At 32.1% G+C, this 19,339-nt stretch overlaps 1 protein-coding gene across 2 annotated transcripts in view; it reads left to right on the top strand.

Annotated features, from left to right (window-relative positions):
* CSMD3 (CUB and Sushi multiple domains 3) overlaps nt 1–19,339 on the top strand; it is a 1,575,929-nt gene that overhangs the window by 822,970 nt on the left and 733,620 nt on the right. For both annotated transcript variants that reach the window (XM_031954893.1, XM_031954946.1), the window contains one exon: nt 1,348–1,451. In XM_031954893.1, the coding sequence (XP_031810753.1) occupies nt 1,348–1,451 (104 nt within the window). The remainder of the gene's footprint in view (nt 1–1,347; nt 1,452–19,339) is intronic.

The raw sequence follows: 19,339 nt of genomic DNA, 5'->3' as shown, positions 1-19,339 counted from the left end.
AACTAAAATGATTATTTGCATAATCAAGTCAGCAAGTTAACAAAAATTTATTAAACCCTTATTTTGTGCCAGACACTGTGCTTAGCACTTGAGATACAAATATAAATGGAAAAAAAAGATAATCCCTGCCCTGAAGGGACTAATATTCTAATGGCTGAACACAAAATATAAAATGAAATTTGAAAAAGAAAGAGATATGGTAAAAGATGTCTGCATTGCAACCTGGAGATGAATAAACAGGGCTCTGAACTGTTGGCTTCCCTCCTTAAAAAGAGATTCCTGAAGGGTCCATCTAATAAGGAGAAAGATGAAATGAGCAGAGGATACTTTTAATAGATCAGTTATAGGACTGTTTGTGATATAGAGGATCTTTGGTAATCTGGAGTAAAGTCCAGGTATAACCTCAAAAGGAACAAACAATGCTCTGTCACCATCATCACTTTTGTTTCAATAACAATGCATATCTATGTGAAAGAAGTGTCAGAGTAATGAAATTCTGCAATATTACATATAATTTACTCAAATGAATAAAGGAAATTAATATTTTTAATTAATTAGGTGGCTTTTGGTAACAAGTCCAATTTTAATGTTTTCGTTCTGTATATAGGGTCTTTATTAAAATATAGTTCAAACAATCTATAGATTTGAGAACTCCATGGAAAAAGTCAGTAAAACTATGTTTTTAAACACATAGTAAATGTGTTTAATAAAATATGTTTTAAAAATGTGTTTGTTGTCATACAGCAATCAGTGAGTCAGTTGGTCATCATCAATAAACAGTTATTGAACACTTCATATAGAGTTCTGTACTAAGTACTTAGCTGTTTATGGTAATATCAGATATATACAGTTAAGAAAATGAATAGGTATGTAAAATGTTTCTTACCATTTATTCTCTAGTGATATTTCTAAAATATACATCCATTTTTTTTTATATAATGATTGAAAAGCATTTTTTATTGACTTAGGACATATTTTGTTTGGTATATAAACCATTAATGGCATTCAATTTGTTTTCTTTGTTCTGACTTCTCAAAGTTTTGTTTGACATTAGGTCATATTTTCCACAAAAAATATGTGGCATATATCATTAATGGTGTGATTTCACCATTGTATATTGCAATTTATTGAAATAAATGTGTATGTATGTGTGCATTTTTGTGAATATATGTTTATATATCTGTTATATCATATATAAAAATTAAAATTATATAAAATATAATAAAATAATATAAAATAAAATATATCACATATATAAAATAATTATGCTAAAGTGTCATCAATTACAATTCTCCTCGGTAATAGAGTATATTTGTAATTGAGGTCTTTATTTATTTTTGCTCCTAGGTTATTCAAATAAACTTTGAAGAATTTGACCTAGAAATTGGCTATGACACATTGACAATTGGTGATGGAGGGGAAGTTGGAGATCCCAGAACAGTGCTCCAAGTGTAAGTTTTCAGTGTTTTATGATTACCCTGAAACATGATAATATTTATGTATATAATTTTATGTATTTTAGTAACTCTTTTTTTCCTCTATAAGAAAAGTCTTTTAAATCTACAAATATGAATAAGATATATGATTTAGTCTTGGGAGCTTCCAAAGCAATCCAAAGGCAATAGAATCAAATATCATTAATCTAATGTTAGGTCATTCTTACAACTATGGGAGTAGAGTTTCTGGCTTAGTCTGTATCCGAACAATCAATTAGCTATCTTGCTTGAAGCATATGAAAAAGGGAATAATATTTAGTAAGGTTAGAAAGGTAGATTGAATCTATAGGAAGGTTTTATATATTTAACAAATATTTAACAAAGCAGTGCCTAGTTTATGTTAATAGTAATAGGGGACCACTTCAGCTTTCTTAAAATGGGGAAGTGATATAGTCAAATATTAAACTTTAGCCTTAGAGATAACATTTTACAACTGTACTGATTAAGGTTCAGAGAACAGAGAGGCTTGAGGCAAGTAGAATTTGGAGATAGCTACACTAATCTATGAGAAAGACGAGAGAAGAGGACATGTAATTTATTTTTTTTGTTTGTATTTCTATTAACAAACATTTTAAATTAATCTTTTGCTCTTATTTACCTTACTTTAAACAATTTCACTTCCCCCCAAAAAAATCAGTCCATCTTTTCATAGTTCAGAACACAAATTCCTACATTAGGTTCAAAATTACATCTGTTTGCTTTTCTAAGTTCATCACCTTTCTGTTGGGAAATTAGTGGCACATTTCAATTTTATTCTTTTTAGACTTATAGTATTTTGTGTTAATCTAGTCTTTCAAAGTTGATATTTTCTATAATATTATCATTATGTAAATTTTCCTCCTAGTCCTCAATTTATTCTACCTCAGTTTTTAAAGTTTCCTAATTTTCTCCAAAATTGTCCAATTCATCATCTCTTATGAAGTAATAATGATCCATTCTGTCTATGTACTACAATTTTTTAGCCTGTCTACAATAGGAAGAAAATCTCTTACTTTTCAATTTTTGGTTCCCACAAAAAGAAATTCTGTAAATATTGTCACACATACCATTTCCTTTTTTCTTTTATTTAATTTTTTTGGAGAGTGGGGCTAGACATTTGGCATTAAATGACTTGCTCAGTGTCATAAAACTAAATGTTAAATGTATCAGGCCAAAGTTGAACTCAGATTCTCCTGCTTACTCCAGAGCCAGTGTTCTATCCACTGCACCATCTAACTGTCCCCACTTTCTTTGATTCCTTAGCAATGTAGGTCTAAAAGTGATTTAGCTGGGAAGGGTATGCACAGATTGGCAACTTCTGTGCCATAGTTTCATAATGTTTTTCAAAATAGCTGGACCAGCTACTGTTTCATCAATCATTCTGTCATGGAAAAAGAGATAGATATGGAGACAGCTAGTTCTACTTTTCCATAGCAATAATTAAGACATATCTTTACATTGGGCTTAAATGTACCACTGTGTAACTTATTGTCATAGAGTTAGTACTGACATGGACCTTCATGATATGTTCCAATTTCCCCTTCTCCTAGATAAAATAACTAAAATCTTTCATAGAGGTGGACTTTATTTTTGGCTTTCTGACCATACTGTGATTATTGCTTTCAGAGAATCATCTGCTGTCACTCATGTGTAATTGTCTTTCCCTTTAACAAACTATTTTAGAGTTCACATACAGAAACTCATTCATCATGTTCCTTCTACCTCTCATATATACTCTAACATGATCATCTACTAAATGGAAGAGTAGAGTTGGCCAATGACTATTTCATACTTTAAGGAGTGCTTTCTTATATTTATGATAACAGCAAGTGATTTCACAAACCTTTTATTCAGAAGGACTTTGTCAGGTAGCATATTTTCTTTTCCATAACATCATGGATTGTGACGACTGCGCTAGCTCCCAGGACACCCCAGAATCAGCCGGAGTCAGGATAAGCAAGTGTCCTTACTCTTTATTCTTGGTCTTTAGACACAGGATTCAACAGGATGGAAGCAGAATCTCCACGACCTCCTTCTTCCTTGTCTACCGCAAAAAGTGACTCTGGCTCATCTTACTCCACCCCTAGTCCTTGCTACATTCCTCTGTATACACCAATCACCCAGGCAGCACAGGATAGAGGCAAGGGCCATTTTCCAAGCATATACCCATAGAGTATTGTCAAATCAGTAATTAGCCCTAAGTGCTTGAAACAACCTCAGTGCAATGGGTCAAGAGTTTCAGCCCTCTACAATGGATATTTTCAGATTTTCAGTTATAGTAAAAGAAAAAGGTAATGGAAGGAAAGAAACACAAGAGAAAAGACAGAGAAAGATAAAATGAAAAAAATAAATAACCAAACAAGTAAAAGATTACCTGCTTTCTATTGAGTTACAGATCTCGGATAGATAAGTACCACCTCTATTCCTTGCTGGCCCAGTATAAATAGTTGAAAGCTAATTAGTATTGTGATAATATAACACAAAAATAATAAAAATAGTTCTTAACAATATCATTATAGTTAGGGAAAAAGTAATGCAAAGATATGATAATTTCAAATTAGTCTCATATATACTAACTTGTTTTTTTCTTAATGAATGTTATAGATCATCTGTGATATAGAATAAATCTAGAGTATTTGATAACTAGAAATATTAATAAATTTTTAAGTGGGCAAAAATGGTAGAAATTCTAATATTTCTCAAATTTTCCCCCTTTGATACATGTGTTTTTGCAATTTATTGTAATAATGATACTAATGAAAAAAAATAATGATACTAATGCCATTGGATATTGTATTTAGACACAAAATCCAATGTTAAAATCAAAGTTTTACTTCATATATAATTGAATAATTTTTCTACTACAAGAATATAAATAAAAAAGTTTTCAGAAAGTTCAATTAATTGATGGATATTGGTCACTTGTTTTTCAAGGCCATATTTAAAAAATGATATTTTGATGATGGTGATGACAATGATGATTGGAGTTGTAAGAAATTTGAGAAGTCATTGAATATGATCTCTTCTTTTTATGAAAAAATAAAAACTGAAGCCAGAAAGTTTATGATTATCCAAGAACAAACAGATAGTTAGTGCCAAATCAGAATTTGATTCCAGGTCTTTTGATTACAAAATCAATACATGTTTAACTGACCACATTGCTTTCATCAGTATATATGTATACTTTAGACAGATGCTGTGTGGACAATATTTGTCCTAGAACTGTATATAGAGGAAAGCTTGGGCTCCATTGCTTTTAGGAAAATGTATAGTATTTTTAAAGGCCCACAGTTTTTACCTGAATAAAAGGCCCCATATTTTAACAATAATGAAGAAATATGATTTAGATCTAAAACTGGTAAAAATATAATTTTATTTGAAGGATAATACCAAAGAGAAATATACTGCTTGTAATAAATTTAAATGACATTTATTTAGAATTTAGTAAGTTTATTTGATTTAAATATAGTAATATCCTTTTGTACATTTTTTTAAATTGTGGCCAAAATATATGATATATTTAAACACAGATATTTGTCCTTTTTGCCTTTATAAGTTTATTTGTTATATCTACTCCATAAAACATTTTTCTTTTCTTATCTTTTCATAAAGATTATTCTTATTATATAAAACAGAGAAAACTGGCTTTAGTGTCAGAGTGCCAAATTTTGAATTCAAATTATACTCTTTATTAATTCTGTGACATGAGCCTGTGAACTAGGGCTTCAGGAACTCCTTATACTACCCTGCAAGCCTGAAACCTCGGTATCAATTATAGGGATATATCCCCATAATACATTTTTTTTTAAATGGTATTAAAAGGTATTGGTGGTGATTTTAAAATGTGAATAGGTCTTAGTATCTTAGGTAGGGGATGCCAAAGTTATTGATAGTTGCAGATAGGTGGAGGTCATTGAAGGGTTGAAAACCAATCCTATAAATTGATCTTTTCATAAAAGAATACAATCCTACAAAATAGTCAATGATTATAGTAAACCAGTGTTTGACAAACCCAAAGACCCCAGCTTTTGGGATAAGAATTCACTATTTGACAAACACTGCTGGGAATATTGAAAATTAGTATGGAAGAAACTAGGCATTGATCTTCAACTAACACCTTATACCAAGATAAGGTCGAAATGGATTCATGATTTAGACAGAAAGAGTGATATTATAAGCAAATTAGAAGAACAAAGGACAATTTACCTATCAGATTTGTGGAGAAGAAAGACATTTATGTCCAAAGAAGAACTGGCGTACATTATTGAACACAAAATAGATGATTTTGATTATATTAAGTTAAAGAGTTTTGTACAAACAAAACCAATGAAGACAAGATTAGAAGGGAAGCAATAAAATGAGAAATTATTATTTTTTTTTACATGTAAGGGTTCTGATAAAGGCCTCGTTTCTAAAATATGTAGAGAATTAACTCAAATTTAAAAGAATTCAAGCCATTCCCAGTTGATAAATGGTCAAAAGATAGGAACAATTTTCAGATTAAGAAATTGAAACCATTTCTAATCATATGAAAAAATTCTTTAAATCACTATTGATCAGAGAAATGCAAATGAAGACAACTTTGAGGTACCACTACATACCTCTCATTTTGACTAAGATAATAAGAAAAGATGATGATGATGAATGTTGAAGGGGGTGTGGGAAAACTAGTACCCGAATAAATTATTGGGGGTGGAGCCAAGATGGCGGAGAAGGCACAGGCGACCTTCTAAGCTCCCTTTCTTTTACCCCCTTCTTCAATATTTATTGAGCCTCAAAATAGTCTTGACTGCTAAATTGTGATAAAAGAGAATAACTCACCGCCAAAAAAATTGCAGATCGCCAAAAAGGTTGGTTCCGAGGCCAGGGGGAGATCCGAACTGGGGAGAAATTTGTTGAGGAGGCCCAAACCGAAAGTGGCAAGACTCAGCAAACCGGGCAACCCCAAATTATGGGCCGGGGCAGTTGGGATCCTGCACGGAGGAGGACAAGCCCGGGTTAGCCCAACGGAGGGGAGGCCGGGGGGCCATAGAGCTTCCCAGGGTTGTTTTTCGGCAGAGACGCTGGGACAGAGTTCAGAATCAGCAGACGTGGTCACGCAATACCCAGTCCCAAAGAAGCCGGCCTGAGCAGGACACTTTTCACCCCTTAGTCTCTGTCTAAGGCAATCGCTAACCCACACAGCCCAATGGGGCACCAATAGCTCGGCCAGTGCTGAATCCACTCCTGTTGGGGAAGGGAAAACCCCTCCCCAGAGCACTCCCCAAACCCGAGCCAGGGGAACATCTTCCCCCTTACCTGCAGAGGAAGCTGGTAACCCCCCTTGGCTAGGAGACATACCCAAAGGCAAAACAAGAGAAAAAAGATGAAAAAGAAAATGCAGCTTCTATGCAGAAAAAGAGCAGGTCAGCAACCTGAAGAGCGAATCAGCAAAAATGCACAAGATTTTGTCCTTTACATATGCTCCCAAGAAAAAGACCATTAAAAAGTCCAAAGAGATTTAGAAGATAAATGGGGAAAGGAAAGAAAGCCTTAAAAGGCAACAACTCCCGAAATACAATTGGAAAAAAAAACTGGAAAGTAAGAATTGGGAATTGGAAAAAATAAAGAATTCATTGAAGGAACTGTGGAATTGGAAAAGACAAAGAACTCCCAAGAAAGTAGGATCTGTGAATTGAAAAGAAAAAACCACAAAAAAAAAAAAAAATAGTGAAATGGGAAAAATTCCAAAACCAAAATAATACATTTAAAAACCAAGGACATATACAGAAAGAAGTAAAAAAGCAATAAAAGAAAAAATAATTCTTTAAAATTAGAACTGAACAAAAAAACTAATGATTCATTGAGACAAGAATCAGTTAACAAAAACAAAAAAATGCAAACTGGAAAACCGAATTATCTACTTAAAAACGACAGACTTGAAAATAGATCTAAGAGAATAATCTGAGGATTATTGGTTTCCGAAAGCTATGATGAAAAAAAAGAGCCAGATACTATTTTGAAATCATCAAAGAAACTGCCCGATTAAAGAATCAGAAGGTAAAATAAGCATTGAAAGAATTCTGAACACTTTTGAAAGAAACCAAAATAAAACCCCAAGGAATATTGTGGCAAAATTTGAACTACGATTAAGGAAAAAAATTTTACAAGCAGCCAAAAAAAAACAATTTAAATATTGAGGGAAATAAGGATACCCAAGATCTGGCTGCCTCCAATTAAAGGATAGGCCCTGGAATCGTATTCCAAAAGGCACAAGAACCTGGCAGCCAAGAATAAACTACCCAGCTAAGCTGAGCATTTTCTTCCAGGGAAGAAATGGAATTTATAAACAAATGAATTATTTGTTTCTAAGGAAAAAACAGAACTAAACACAAAATTTGATCCCAATAAGAACTCAAGAGATGCAGAAAAGGTTAATCTTGAGTTGTATTTTGTTATGTATATACAAAAGAATACATGTATAATTTGATTTTACTGATAAACATAAAAAAGGAAAGAATATGGAAAAAGGGATGATGGCAAATAAGGTGGGAAGGAGGGATAAAAAGAAAACCACATCCCACAAAGGGCAAAGGAAACTTATCATTCTGGGGAATTTAGAGGGGGAAACATTGGGAATCACCTCATCAGAGTTCTAAAGAAAAATAATTGACATTTGTTTTAGAAAAATTCTCTCGCCTCATTAAAAATGGGGGGAGAGGAAAGGGAAAAGAAAAAATAATAAGGAAGGAAGGGAAAACACAAAGGGGGAGGGAGGGATTCTAAAGAGGTAACATCGGGATACAAGTGGGAATAAGTTCCAAAAGGAAAGAGGGTTGGGAAGGCAAGAAAAAGTAAAGCATTCTGGGGTTATTAGGAGGCAGAAATACAGATTTGAACTAACCAAAATGTGAATGGGATGAATTCCCCCATAAAGAGGGGGCAGATAGCAGATTGGATCAAAAGTCAGAACCCTACAACATGTTGTTTAAAGAAACAATTTAGAGTAAAGGTGGCTGGAGCAAAATCTATTATGCTTCGGGTGAAGTCAAAAAGAGGGGTAGCCATCCTTATCTCAGATCAAAAAAGCAAAAATTATTAATTAAGAATGAAGATAACTCCGCCAAAGGCAACATAAACAACAAGAATATTAATTTAAACATATATGCACAAAGTGGTATATCCAACTTCCAAAGGAGAAGTTAAGAGGTTAAGAAGAAATAGACAACAAACTGTAATAGTGGGAGATCTAACCTTGCCTCAGAATAAGACAAATCAAACAACAAAACAAATGAAAGAAATTAAAAAGAAATAGAATATTAGAAAAATTGGTATGTTGGATCTTTGGAGAAAATTGAATGGAGATAGAAAGGAATATATTTTTCTCAGCAGTTCATGGAACCTATTCAAAAATTGACCATATATTGGGACATAAAGACTAAATTAAATGGAAAGCAGAAATAGTAAATGCTTTTTTTCAGATCATGATGCAATAAAATACATTCAACAAAAGTGGGGAAATAGACCGAAAAGTAATTAGAAACTAAACAACTCATCTTAAAGAATGATTGAGTGAAGAAAATTATACATACAATTAACAATTTACCCGATAATGACAATGATGAGATATCATACCAAAATTTGTGGATAGCCAAAGGGTAATAAGAGGGAATTTTATATCCTTAGGGCTTACTTAAATAAAACAGAGAAAGAAAAGATTAATGAATTGAGTTGCAACTAAAAACAAAAAAAGACCAAATTAAAAACCCCTCAAATACTAAATTTAAATTTAAAATTAAAAGGAGAAATTAAAATATTGAAAGTAAAAAACATTGAGCTAATTAGTAAAAACAAGAGTTGGTTCATGAAAAACCAATAAAACAGATAAGCCTTTGGAAACTGATTAGAAAAAGGAGGGAGGAAAATGAAATTGTAGTCTTAAAATGAAAAGGGAGAACTTTCCACCAATGAAGGGAAATTAGAGAAATTAAGGAGTTATTTTGTCAACTTTATGCCAATAAATTTGATAACATGAAATGGATGACTACCCCCAAAAAAGACTTCCAGATAAAGAGGAGGAAGTAAATTGCTTGAATAGTCCCATTTAAAAAAGAAATAAAAGGCAATTAAACAACCCCTAAGAAAAAATCCGGACCGATGGTTTAAGTGAATTTTACCAAACTTTAAAGAACAATTCCCCAGTGTATAATAAATTATTTGATAAAATAGGGAAGAAAGTCCACCAAATTCATTCTATCCACGACATGGATGATACTTAAACCAGGTAGGTTGAAAACAGAGAAAAAAATTATGGAAAATTTAATGAATATTGATGCTAAAATTTAAAAAGAAAACAAAAGCTACAGAAAATCATCTGAATACCAGATCAATGTTTTGGGGAATGCAGGGGCTGGTTCAATATTGAAAACTATCAATATAATTGGCCATATTAATAACCAAATTAAAAAAACCATATGATCATCTCAATAGATGCAGAAAAAGCATTTTGAAAAATCCAACATCCATTCCTATTAAAACACTTGAGGAATGGAATAAATGGATTTTCCTTAAAATAATCAGCAGCATCTTTTAAACCATCAGTAAGCATATATGTAAGGAGACAAACGCAACCATTCCAATAAGATCTGGAGGAAACAAGGTTGCCCACATCCCGTTACTATTTTATTTATTAGAAACCTAGCTTTGGAATAAGAGCTGAAAAGAGATTAAAGGAATAAGAATGACAATGAAAAACCAAATTATCACCTTTTGCCAACGACATGATGGATATTTGAAACCCCGATTCTACTAAAATTATTAGAAATAATCCACAACTTTTAGCAAAGTTGCTAGTTATAAAATAAACCCACATAAGTCATCACATTCTTATATATCACTAACAAAATCCAAAGTCGAGTTACAAAGAAATTCCATTTAAAGTAACTACTGATAATATAAGATATTTGAAATCATCTGTAAGGGAAAATCAGAAACTTTATAAACAAAATTACAGACCCTTTTTTCCAACAAATTAAGTCTGATCTAAACCAATTGAAAAATATTAAATGTCTTTGGATATAAACAAATATAATAAAGATGACAATATTACCTAAACTATTCTATTTATTTAGCGCAATACCAATCAGACCCCCAAAAACATTTTATTGACCAGAAAAATAAAAAAAATTCATATGGAGGGGCAAAGGTCAAAATTTGGAATTAATGAAAAAAATCAAATGAATTTAAAGGTACCAGATATAAAAACTATTTATAGAGCACAGTTACCAAAACCATTTGGTAGTTAAGGAACAGATTATTGATCATAATAGGTTAGGTTCAAGGGAAAAATATCAACAAAAAAAACCTGTCCTTGACAAACCCAAAGACCCCAGCTTTTGGGATAAGAACTTACTGTTTGATAAAATTGCTGGGAAAATTGGAAACTAATACAGAAACAAGCATTGATCCACATTAACAGACATCAAGATAAGGTCAAAATGGGTTCAGACCAGGCATAAAGAATGAAATTATTAATAAATTAGAGGAACACTAGTTTACCCTCAGACCGGGAAGGGGAAGGACTTTTGACCAAAGAAGAACTAGAGATCATTACTGATCACAAAATAGAAAATTTTGATTATACCAAACTGAAAAAGTTTTTGACAAACAAACCTTGCAGACAAGATTAGAAGGGAAGCAATAAACTGGGAAAATATTTTTTCAGTCAAAGGTTCGAAAAGGCCTCATTTCAAAATATATAAGAATTAACCTAATTTATAAAAATCGATTTCCAATTGAAAAAATGGTGGTATGCGAAATTCTCAGATGAAGAAATTGAAACTATTTCAGTCATATGAAAAGTGCTCCAAGTCAATTAATCAGAGAAATGCAAAATTAAGCAAACCCTAGATACCATACACACCTGTCAGATTGGCTAAGATGACGGAAAAAATAATGATGATTGTTGGAGGGGATTGGGAAAACTGGGACATTGACGTTGGTGGAGTTGTAACGAATCCAATCTTTAGAGATTTGGAACATGCCAAAAAGTTATAAAGCTGTGCATACCCTTTGATCCAGCATTGTTACTACTGGGCATATCCCAAAAGATTATAAAGAAGGGGGACCTTTGTATGTAAAATGTTTGTGCAGCCCCCTTTGTAGTGGCTAGAAACTGGAAACCGAATGGATGTCCATCAGTTGGAGAATGGCTAATAAATTTGGTTATGAATATTTGGAATACTACTGTTCTGTGAAAGACCAACAGGATGATTTCAGAAAGGCCTGGAGAGATTGCATGAACTGATGTTTAGTGAAAGAGCAGGACCGGAGATCATTATATATTCAACAAAATACTATATGATGACCAGTTCTGATGGACCGGCCACCCACAACGAGATCGACCAAATCATTTCCAATGGAGCAGTAATGAATGAATGCACCCAGAGAAAAGAACCTGGGGATGACTAAAAACCATTACATTGAATTCAATTCTATATTTATGCCCACCTCATTTTTTTATTTCCTTCAAAGCTAATTTTACTTTTTTGGAGTCTGATTCTTTTGTAAGCAAAATAATGTTTTTATGTATATTATTGTTTATCTAATTTATATTTTAATATATTTAACATCTACTGGTCATCCTGCCATCTGGGGGGGGGGGGGCAAGAGGTGAAAAAATTAAAAGAGGTTTGGCAATTGTTAATGCTGCAAAGTTACCAGATAAACCTGTAAATAAAAGGCTATTAAATAAAAATTTTAAATTGTTGGTGGATTTTGTGATTAAACCATTCTGAGAGAACTTGAACTTCGTCCAATGGGTTTCGATGTGATACCGATCCAGCAGTGTTTCTACTGGGGTGTTCCCAAAGAGAAATAAAAGAAGGAAAGGTTATCAAATGTGCTAAAAGGTTTGTGACAGCCCTTTTTGTAGTGTCAAGAAGCTGGAACTGAATGTATGCCCATCAATTGGAGAATGGATGAATAAATTATGATATATGAATGTTATGGAATATTATTGTTTTATAAGAAATGATGAGCAGGATGAATACAGAGAGAATTATATGAATTGATGCCACCTGAAATGAAGAGAACCAGATCATTGTACACAGCAACAACAAGATGATACAAACATCAATTCTGATGGACATAGGTCTTTTCAACAATGAGATGATTCAGACCAGTTCAAATGGTCTTTTGATGGAGAGAGCCAGCTACAGCCAGAGAAAGGACTATGGGAACTGAGTGTGACTCTCAGCATAGCATTTTCACTCTTTTTGTTGTTCTTTACTTGAATTTTGTTTTATTTCTCATTTTCATTCCGTTTTGATCTGATTTTTCTTGTACAGCATGATAATTGTATAAAGATGTATACATATATTGGCTTTAACATATTTTTAATTTTGCAAGATTTAGAAGAATTAATGCTGAAAAATTATCCATGCATATGTTTTTTTTTTTAATAGCCTTTTATTTACAGGATATATACATGGGTAACTTTACAGCATTAACAATTGCCAAAAACCTTGTTTTTTTCACCCTTACCCCCACCCCTCTCCCCTAGATGGCAGGATAACCAAGATTTAAATATATTAAAATAAAATTAGATAAAATAATATACCTGACCAAAAGTTATTTTTGCTGTAGAAAAAGAATCAGACTTGAAATATTGTACAATTAGCTTTGGAAGGAAATAAAATAGGTGTGCATAAATATAGGGATTGGGAATTTAATGTAATGGTTTTTAGTCATCTCCCCAGAGTTCTTTTCTGGGCATAGCTATTTCAGTTCATTACGTCCATTAGAAATGATTTGGTTGATCTTGTTTGAGGAAGGCCTGATCCATCAGAACGGTCATTCAGTATTGTTGCTGAAGTATATAATGATCTCCTGGTCCTGCTCATTTATTCAGCATCAGTTCAAAGCCTCCAGGCCTTTCTGAAATTTCCGTTGGTCTTTTCACAGAACAGTTATTCCATAATTTTCAATTACCACAATTTATTCCAACCATTCTCCAACTGATGGAATCCATTCAGTTTCCAGTTTTTAGCCACTACAAAAGGGCTGCCCAAACATTCGTGCACATACAGGTCCCTTTCCCTTCTTTTTATAATCTCTTTGGGATATAATCCCAGTAGTAACACTGCTGGATCAAAGGGTATGCAAGTTTGATAACTTTTTGAACATAGTTCCAAACTACCTTTCCAAAATGGTTAGATTCGTTCCAACCCACCAACAATGATCAACGTCCCAGTTTTTCCCGCATCCCCTCCAACAATCATCATTATTTTTTCCTGTCATCTTAGCCAATCTGACAGGTGTGTAGTGGTATCTTAGGTTGTCTTAATTTGCATTTCTCTGATTAAAAGACTTGGAATCTTTTCATATATAGAAATAGTTTCAATTTTTCATCTGAGAATTATATGTTCATATCCGGACCATTTTTCAATTGGAGATTGGCTTGATTTTTTATAAATTAGAGTTAATTCTCTTATATATTTTTTGGAAATGAGGCCTTTATCAGAACCTTTGACTGTAAAAATATTTTCCCAGTTTATTGCTTCCCTTCTAATCTTGTCCATTGTTTGTTTGTACAAAAAACTTTTCAGTTTGGTTAAACGAAATTTTCTATTTTGTGATCAGTAAAGATTCTAGTTTTGCTTTGGTTAAAACCTTCCCCTTCCACAGGTTAAGGTAAACATCATGTTCCCTCTAATTTAATAATTTCATTCTTTATCCTGGTCAGAACCCATTTTGACCTTATCTTTGGTGTATGGGTTGGATGGATCAATGCCAGTTTTCCATATTTTTAATTTTCCCAGAATTTTATCAAAATAAGTTTTATCCGTTGGGATTTTGGGTTTGTCAAAGATAGGTTGTTTATTTGTTGATGTTTTTATCCCTTGAACTAACTATTCCACGCAATAATTTTTCCTTGAATACCAAATAGTTTTGGTAACGCTGTTATAATATAATTTTAGATCTGGACAGTTGCACCTTCATTTGATTTTTTTTAACCCCTTGAAATTTTGACCTTTGTTTTTCCAATGAACTTTTTGTTATTTTTCTAGGTTTAAAATAGTTTTTTGGGAGTCTGATTTATGGCAAATAAATAGATTGTTTAGGTAATATTGTCATCTTTTTATTATATTTGGCCCTGTATCCAAGGATTTAATATTTTTCCAATTGGTTGATGACTTAATTTTGTGAAAAGTGGTCTGAATTTTTGTTATAAAGTTTTGATTTTCCCCTTGGCAGATAGATTTAAATATTTTATATTATCAGTAGTTACTTTAAATGGAATTTTCTTTGTAACTCTGACTGTTGGATTTTTGTTAGTGATATATAAGAATGTGATGACTTTGGGGTTTTTTATAACAAACAAATTGTAAAGTTGTGGATTATTTCAAAACCTTTTTGAGAATTCTGGGGTTCTAAGTATTTAATATGTCCAAAAAGAGTGATAATTTGGCTTCCTATTGCCTATTCTTTTCCTTTAACTTTTCTCAGCTCTTATTGCTATAAGGTTTCTAATACAAATTAAATAGTAATGGTGATAGTGGGCAAACCCTTGTTTCACCCAGATCTTATTGGGAATGGTTGCAGTTTGTCTCCATTACATATGATGTTACTGATGGTTTTAAATAGATTGCTGATTATTTTAAGGAAAAGTCCATTTATTCCTATCTTCAAGTGTTTTTAATAGGAATTATGTTGGATTTTATCAAATGGTTTTTCTGCATCTATTGAGTGATCTATGGTTTTGTTAATTTGGTTATTAACATGGCCAATTATATTGATAGTTTTCCTAATATTGAACCACCCCCTGCATTCCTGGTATAAACCTACTTGATATATTATTTATCTTGGAGATTTTCTGTAGTCTTTTGCTAATATCTTATTTAAGATTTTGAATCAATATTCTTAGGGAGATTGGTCATAATTTCTTTCTATTTTCAACCACCTGGTTTAGGTATCAGTACCATGTCTGTGTAAGAAGGAATTTGGTAGGACTCCTTCATTCCCTATTTTATCAAATAATTTATATAGCATTGGGAATTGTTCTTTTTAATGTGTGGTAAAATTACATGTAAATCCATCTGGTCCTGGGATTTTTTTCTTGATTGTTTAATTGCCTGTTCATTTTTTTTCAAATGGGACTATTCAGGCATTCCTCCCTGTTGTCTGGGAAGTCTTATTTTGGGGAGTCATCCATTTCACTTGGTTATCAAATTTATTCATTTTGACAAAATAACTTTTTATTTTCCCAAATTCCTCTTTCATTGGGGAAAGTTCTTTTCATTTTTAAGACTACAATTTCATTTTACCCCCTCCTTTTTCTAATCGATTTTAAACGGCTTATCTATTTTATTGTTTTTCATAGAACCAACTCTTAGTTTTATTAATTAGTTCAAAGTTTTTCTTTTATTTTTTTCTCCTTTTTTTAAATTTCCAATTTAGTATTTGATTGGGGTTTTTTTGTTTTTTTTAGTTTTTAGTTGCCCCAACATTAATCTTTTCTTTTCTGTTTTTTCATAACCTCTAGATAAAAATTCCCTCTTATTCCGTTCTTCATCCCACAAATTTTGGTATGATGTCTCATCATTGTCATTATCTTGAGTGAAATTATTAATTGTATCTATAATTTGCTGCTTCACCCAATCATTCTTTAAGATGAGATTGTTTAGTTTCCAATTACTTTTTGGTCTATTTCCCCCTAACTTTATGTTGAATGTAGTTTTTATTCCATCATGATCTGAAAAGAAAGCATTTACTATTTCTGCTTTCTTGCATTTAATTTTGAGGTCTTTATGTCCTAATATATGGTCAATTTTTGAATAGGTTCCATGATAATTTTCCTCCAATAATTTTGAAAATAAGAAAAGCTTTGATAAATTTTAATTTAAAAAATATTATGTGGTCCTGGTACTAATAATGTATGAACAACTAACTAAAATATAGATAATCTTTGAACATGGATATTCAGAGAGCAGGAATTATATTGTATCATAACAAAATGCAGGTCTCCATCAGCTATTCTTGGGAAAAAGTAGTGTGATGAGTGTTTTATTCTCTTTTAACTTTGCCATTTTCACATTATACTCAGTCAGAATGGTGGCCTATGATTTTTGTTGGAATTTTTATTTCTTTCCCTAGGAGAAATCATTATTTTAAAATAGAATATCCTTCTCAAAATGATCCAAGTTTTTGTTATCATTATTATTATTGTTCATGATCCCCCCTATTCATATCTAGTGGATGTGTTTATCTAAACTGCTTCTTTTCCTCTGAAGCAGTGTAACTTTTCTAAAATTATAATCTTCTTTCCTTGAATTGAGAGTGACAAGGTAAACCTGGAGAAGAGATGAAAGGATGAAACATGGCTATTTGATAGCAGAAAGTAAGGACTCCTATATTTTGGCTATTTTGAACCCAATAGCTCCGTTTTAGAAAACATGAACAGTAATAACCACCTTTTAAATGTATATTTTTGTTTTTATTTCTATCCTAGTTCTTTTGAAAAGCCAGCTCCTTTTCCTTCTCCCCTCCCTCCCCCAAATAATCCTTTTTTCAGACCTTGAGAAGAGTGACAGATTAGCAGGTTAGGAAGCTTTTTTTTCTCTTCATTATTTTCTTCTCCTAACACAAGACAACACTCTCCCCTTTCCAATTTAGTAGCTATTTGTGAACTCAACATATCTTTGCACTTTCTTTATCCTATAAATACCTGTGGAACATGGCTCTTATTCACAAGCCTGATGATCCCATGAGGATTTACTTGCTTTATGGGCTGATCAATGCTTCTCCTTGCTATGACATGGAACTTTGAATAGAATAATTTTTTTTAACTTCAATTTACAATTTAAATAGCGAGCAGTAGTTTTTTCTTTCCTTTCCCTCTCCCCAAATCTACCAAGAGAGCTATCTTTAAATATTGAAAGGACTGTAGTATGAAAGAGGGATTAGACATTTTCTTCTTGGCTGAGGAGGGCAGAATGACAAGCATTAAATTGAAGTTGCAAAGTGTTTTGTTTTGTTTTGTTTTAATTTTACTTCTAAATCTCATAGCCACATATCTTGTCATTTTTTGTGTTAGAATTTTAAAACTAAAAAATGATAATAATAATAATAAAAGGAAACATATGGATAAAACAAACAAAAATCAACTAAATCATTAAATTATCTAAAATTATAAGTTTGGCAAAGTTGTCTATGCTAGTATTAATATAAATGATTTTTTAGATTTTCACATCTTTGCTATGATAATCAGTAGTGAATATAATGATGTAGAGACTAGACTTGTGAATTCACTGATTTAGAGAAATCCTGTTAGGAGAAAACCACTCTACAAACATAGGCTGGCACCTTCTCTGGGAATTATAAAGTTAGAATTAAAACAGTAAATGGTTGAGTGTCTGTATTTGTCAGAGATAGAAATTGAAGCCAAGTGTTCTTGGCTCTGAGACTAGTGTTCTATCTCTTATACCATATTGACTGATATATCATACAAAAATCAGGAACCAGAGAGGGAGCCATTCCAGGATATCTTAGTCAAGTAATAAGACTGAATTAATGTTGGACACCAGTGATTTGTTTTTTTAACCTTTAAATTTAATCTATAAATAGGTAAATGTAAGTTCAGTTGAACTTCAAGAATCTTTAGAAAAAAAATCACATCTCATGCTAGAAATCAAATCAAAACTGCAGTTCCTAATTCAAAATTTTATAACTTATTCAATAAGTAATACAAGCTTAACAGGAATGAAATTACTAGCATCACCTCATTTTTTTGAATTATATAAGCACACCAAAAGTTTGAAGTAGTTTTATCCAGAATGGGAAGAAAATATGTTTCTTTATAGGTTTTTGACTTTAAAAAAGTGATCTTATATAAACTACTGTTAACCTAAAAGCTAAGGACCAAACCTGAAAAATGTTCCATTTTAAAGAAATTCTTATAGCAGAATTATGAAGAACTCAAAAGTGTGTGATCATAGAAATGTCTCATAATTTGACATCTTAGGGAATGTTTGTTTTCCCCAAGTGCCATGATCAAATGTGAAGCCTGAAGGTAATGCCACATTCGTGAAACTTAAGCATACACAAGAAGGGCATACATGTATAGAAATGTACCTAGGGAAGTATATGGCTGGGATAGCTCATACTTCTGATTCCAAATTGCTGCTAATAACTTTTAGTGATGTTATCACTTTTGTTTTCTTCCTTTCTTTTACAGATAAGGAAACTAAGATCCAGAAGGAATAATAAGATTCCCAAAGTCAATCAAACAGTAAATGACAAATGTAGAATTCAAACCCATATCTTCTGAGTCCAAATTCAGTATTTTTTATACAATGCTATAGAACCCACTATCTAAGATGCAGAAGCTACTAAGCATCTCCTGTCAAGGGAAAGCTGATAACTTTTATTTTTCTTTGACAGATATCTAAAGACAATCCAAACCACCAACTCATCCACAGAAACATAACAAAATAAAACAAAGCAAAACAAACAAACAAAAAAGAACAACAAAAACAAAAACAAAAACAGATTAATATTCCAGGCTAAGGTAAAGTCTATTATTTTGACTCATTTAGTCTGATCTATATGACCCCAGAAAACTCTCTGACATCTTTTTGGAAAGCTTCTTTTAATTTCTACGTTATGTCTGAATGTGAGTCAGTGTTCCCCAATACTAGTAAAACATATACCTTTAAATCCACAGAATCTCTGTTGGTAGGTGACCCATTAGGTTAAGCTATTCTCCAAATCTTCTTTTATTGACATGTAAATGAAGATAGATTCAAAAATAGAAGCTTAAAGAAAACAAGCCAATTTTTTTTTTTTTTTCCTTTTCCATCCCATCTCCATCTGTCTTTAACACT

This window comes from Sarcophilus harrisii, chromosome 1, assembly GCF_902635505.1.
Source record: "Sarcophilus harrisii chromosome 1, mSarHar1.11, whole genome shotgun sequence".
NCBI classification, from domain to species: Eukaryota; Metazoa; Chordata; class Mammalia; order Dasyuromorphia; family Dasyuridae; genus Sarcophilus; species Sarcophilus harrisii.
This window is presented reverse-complemented; position numbering and strand designations above follow the sequence as displayed.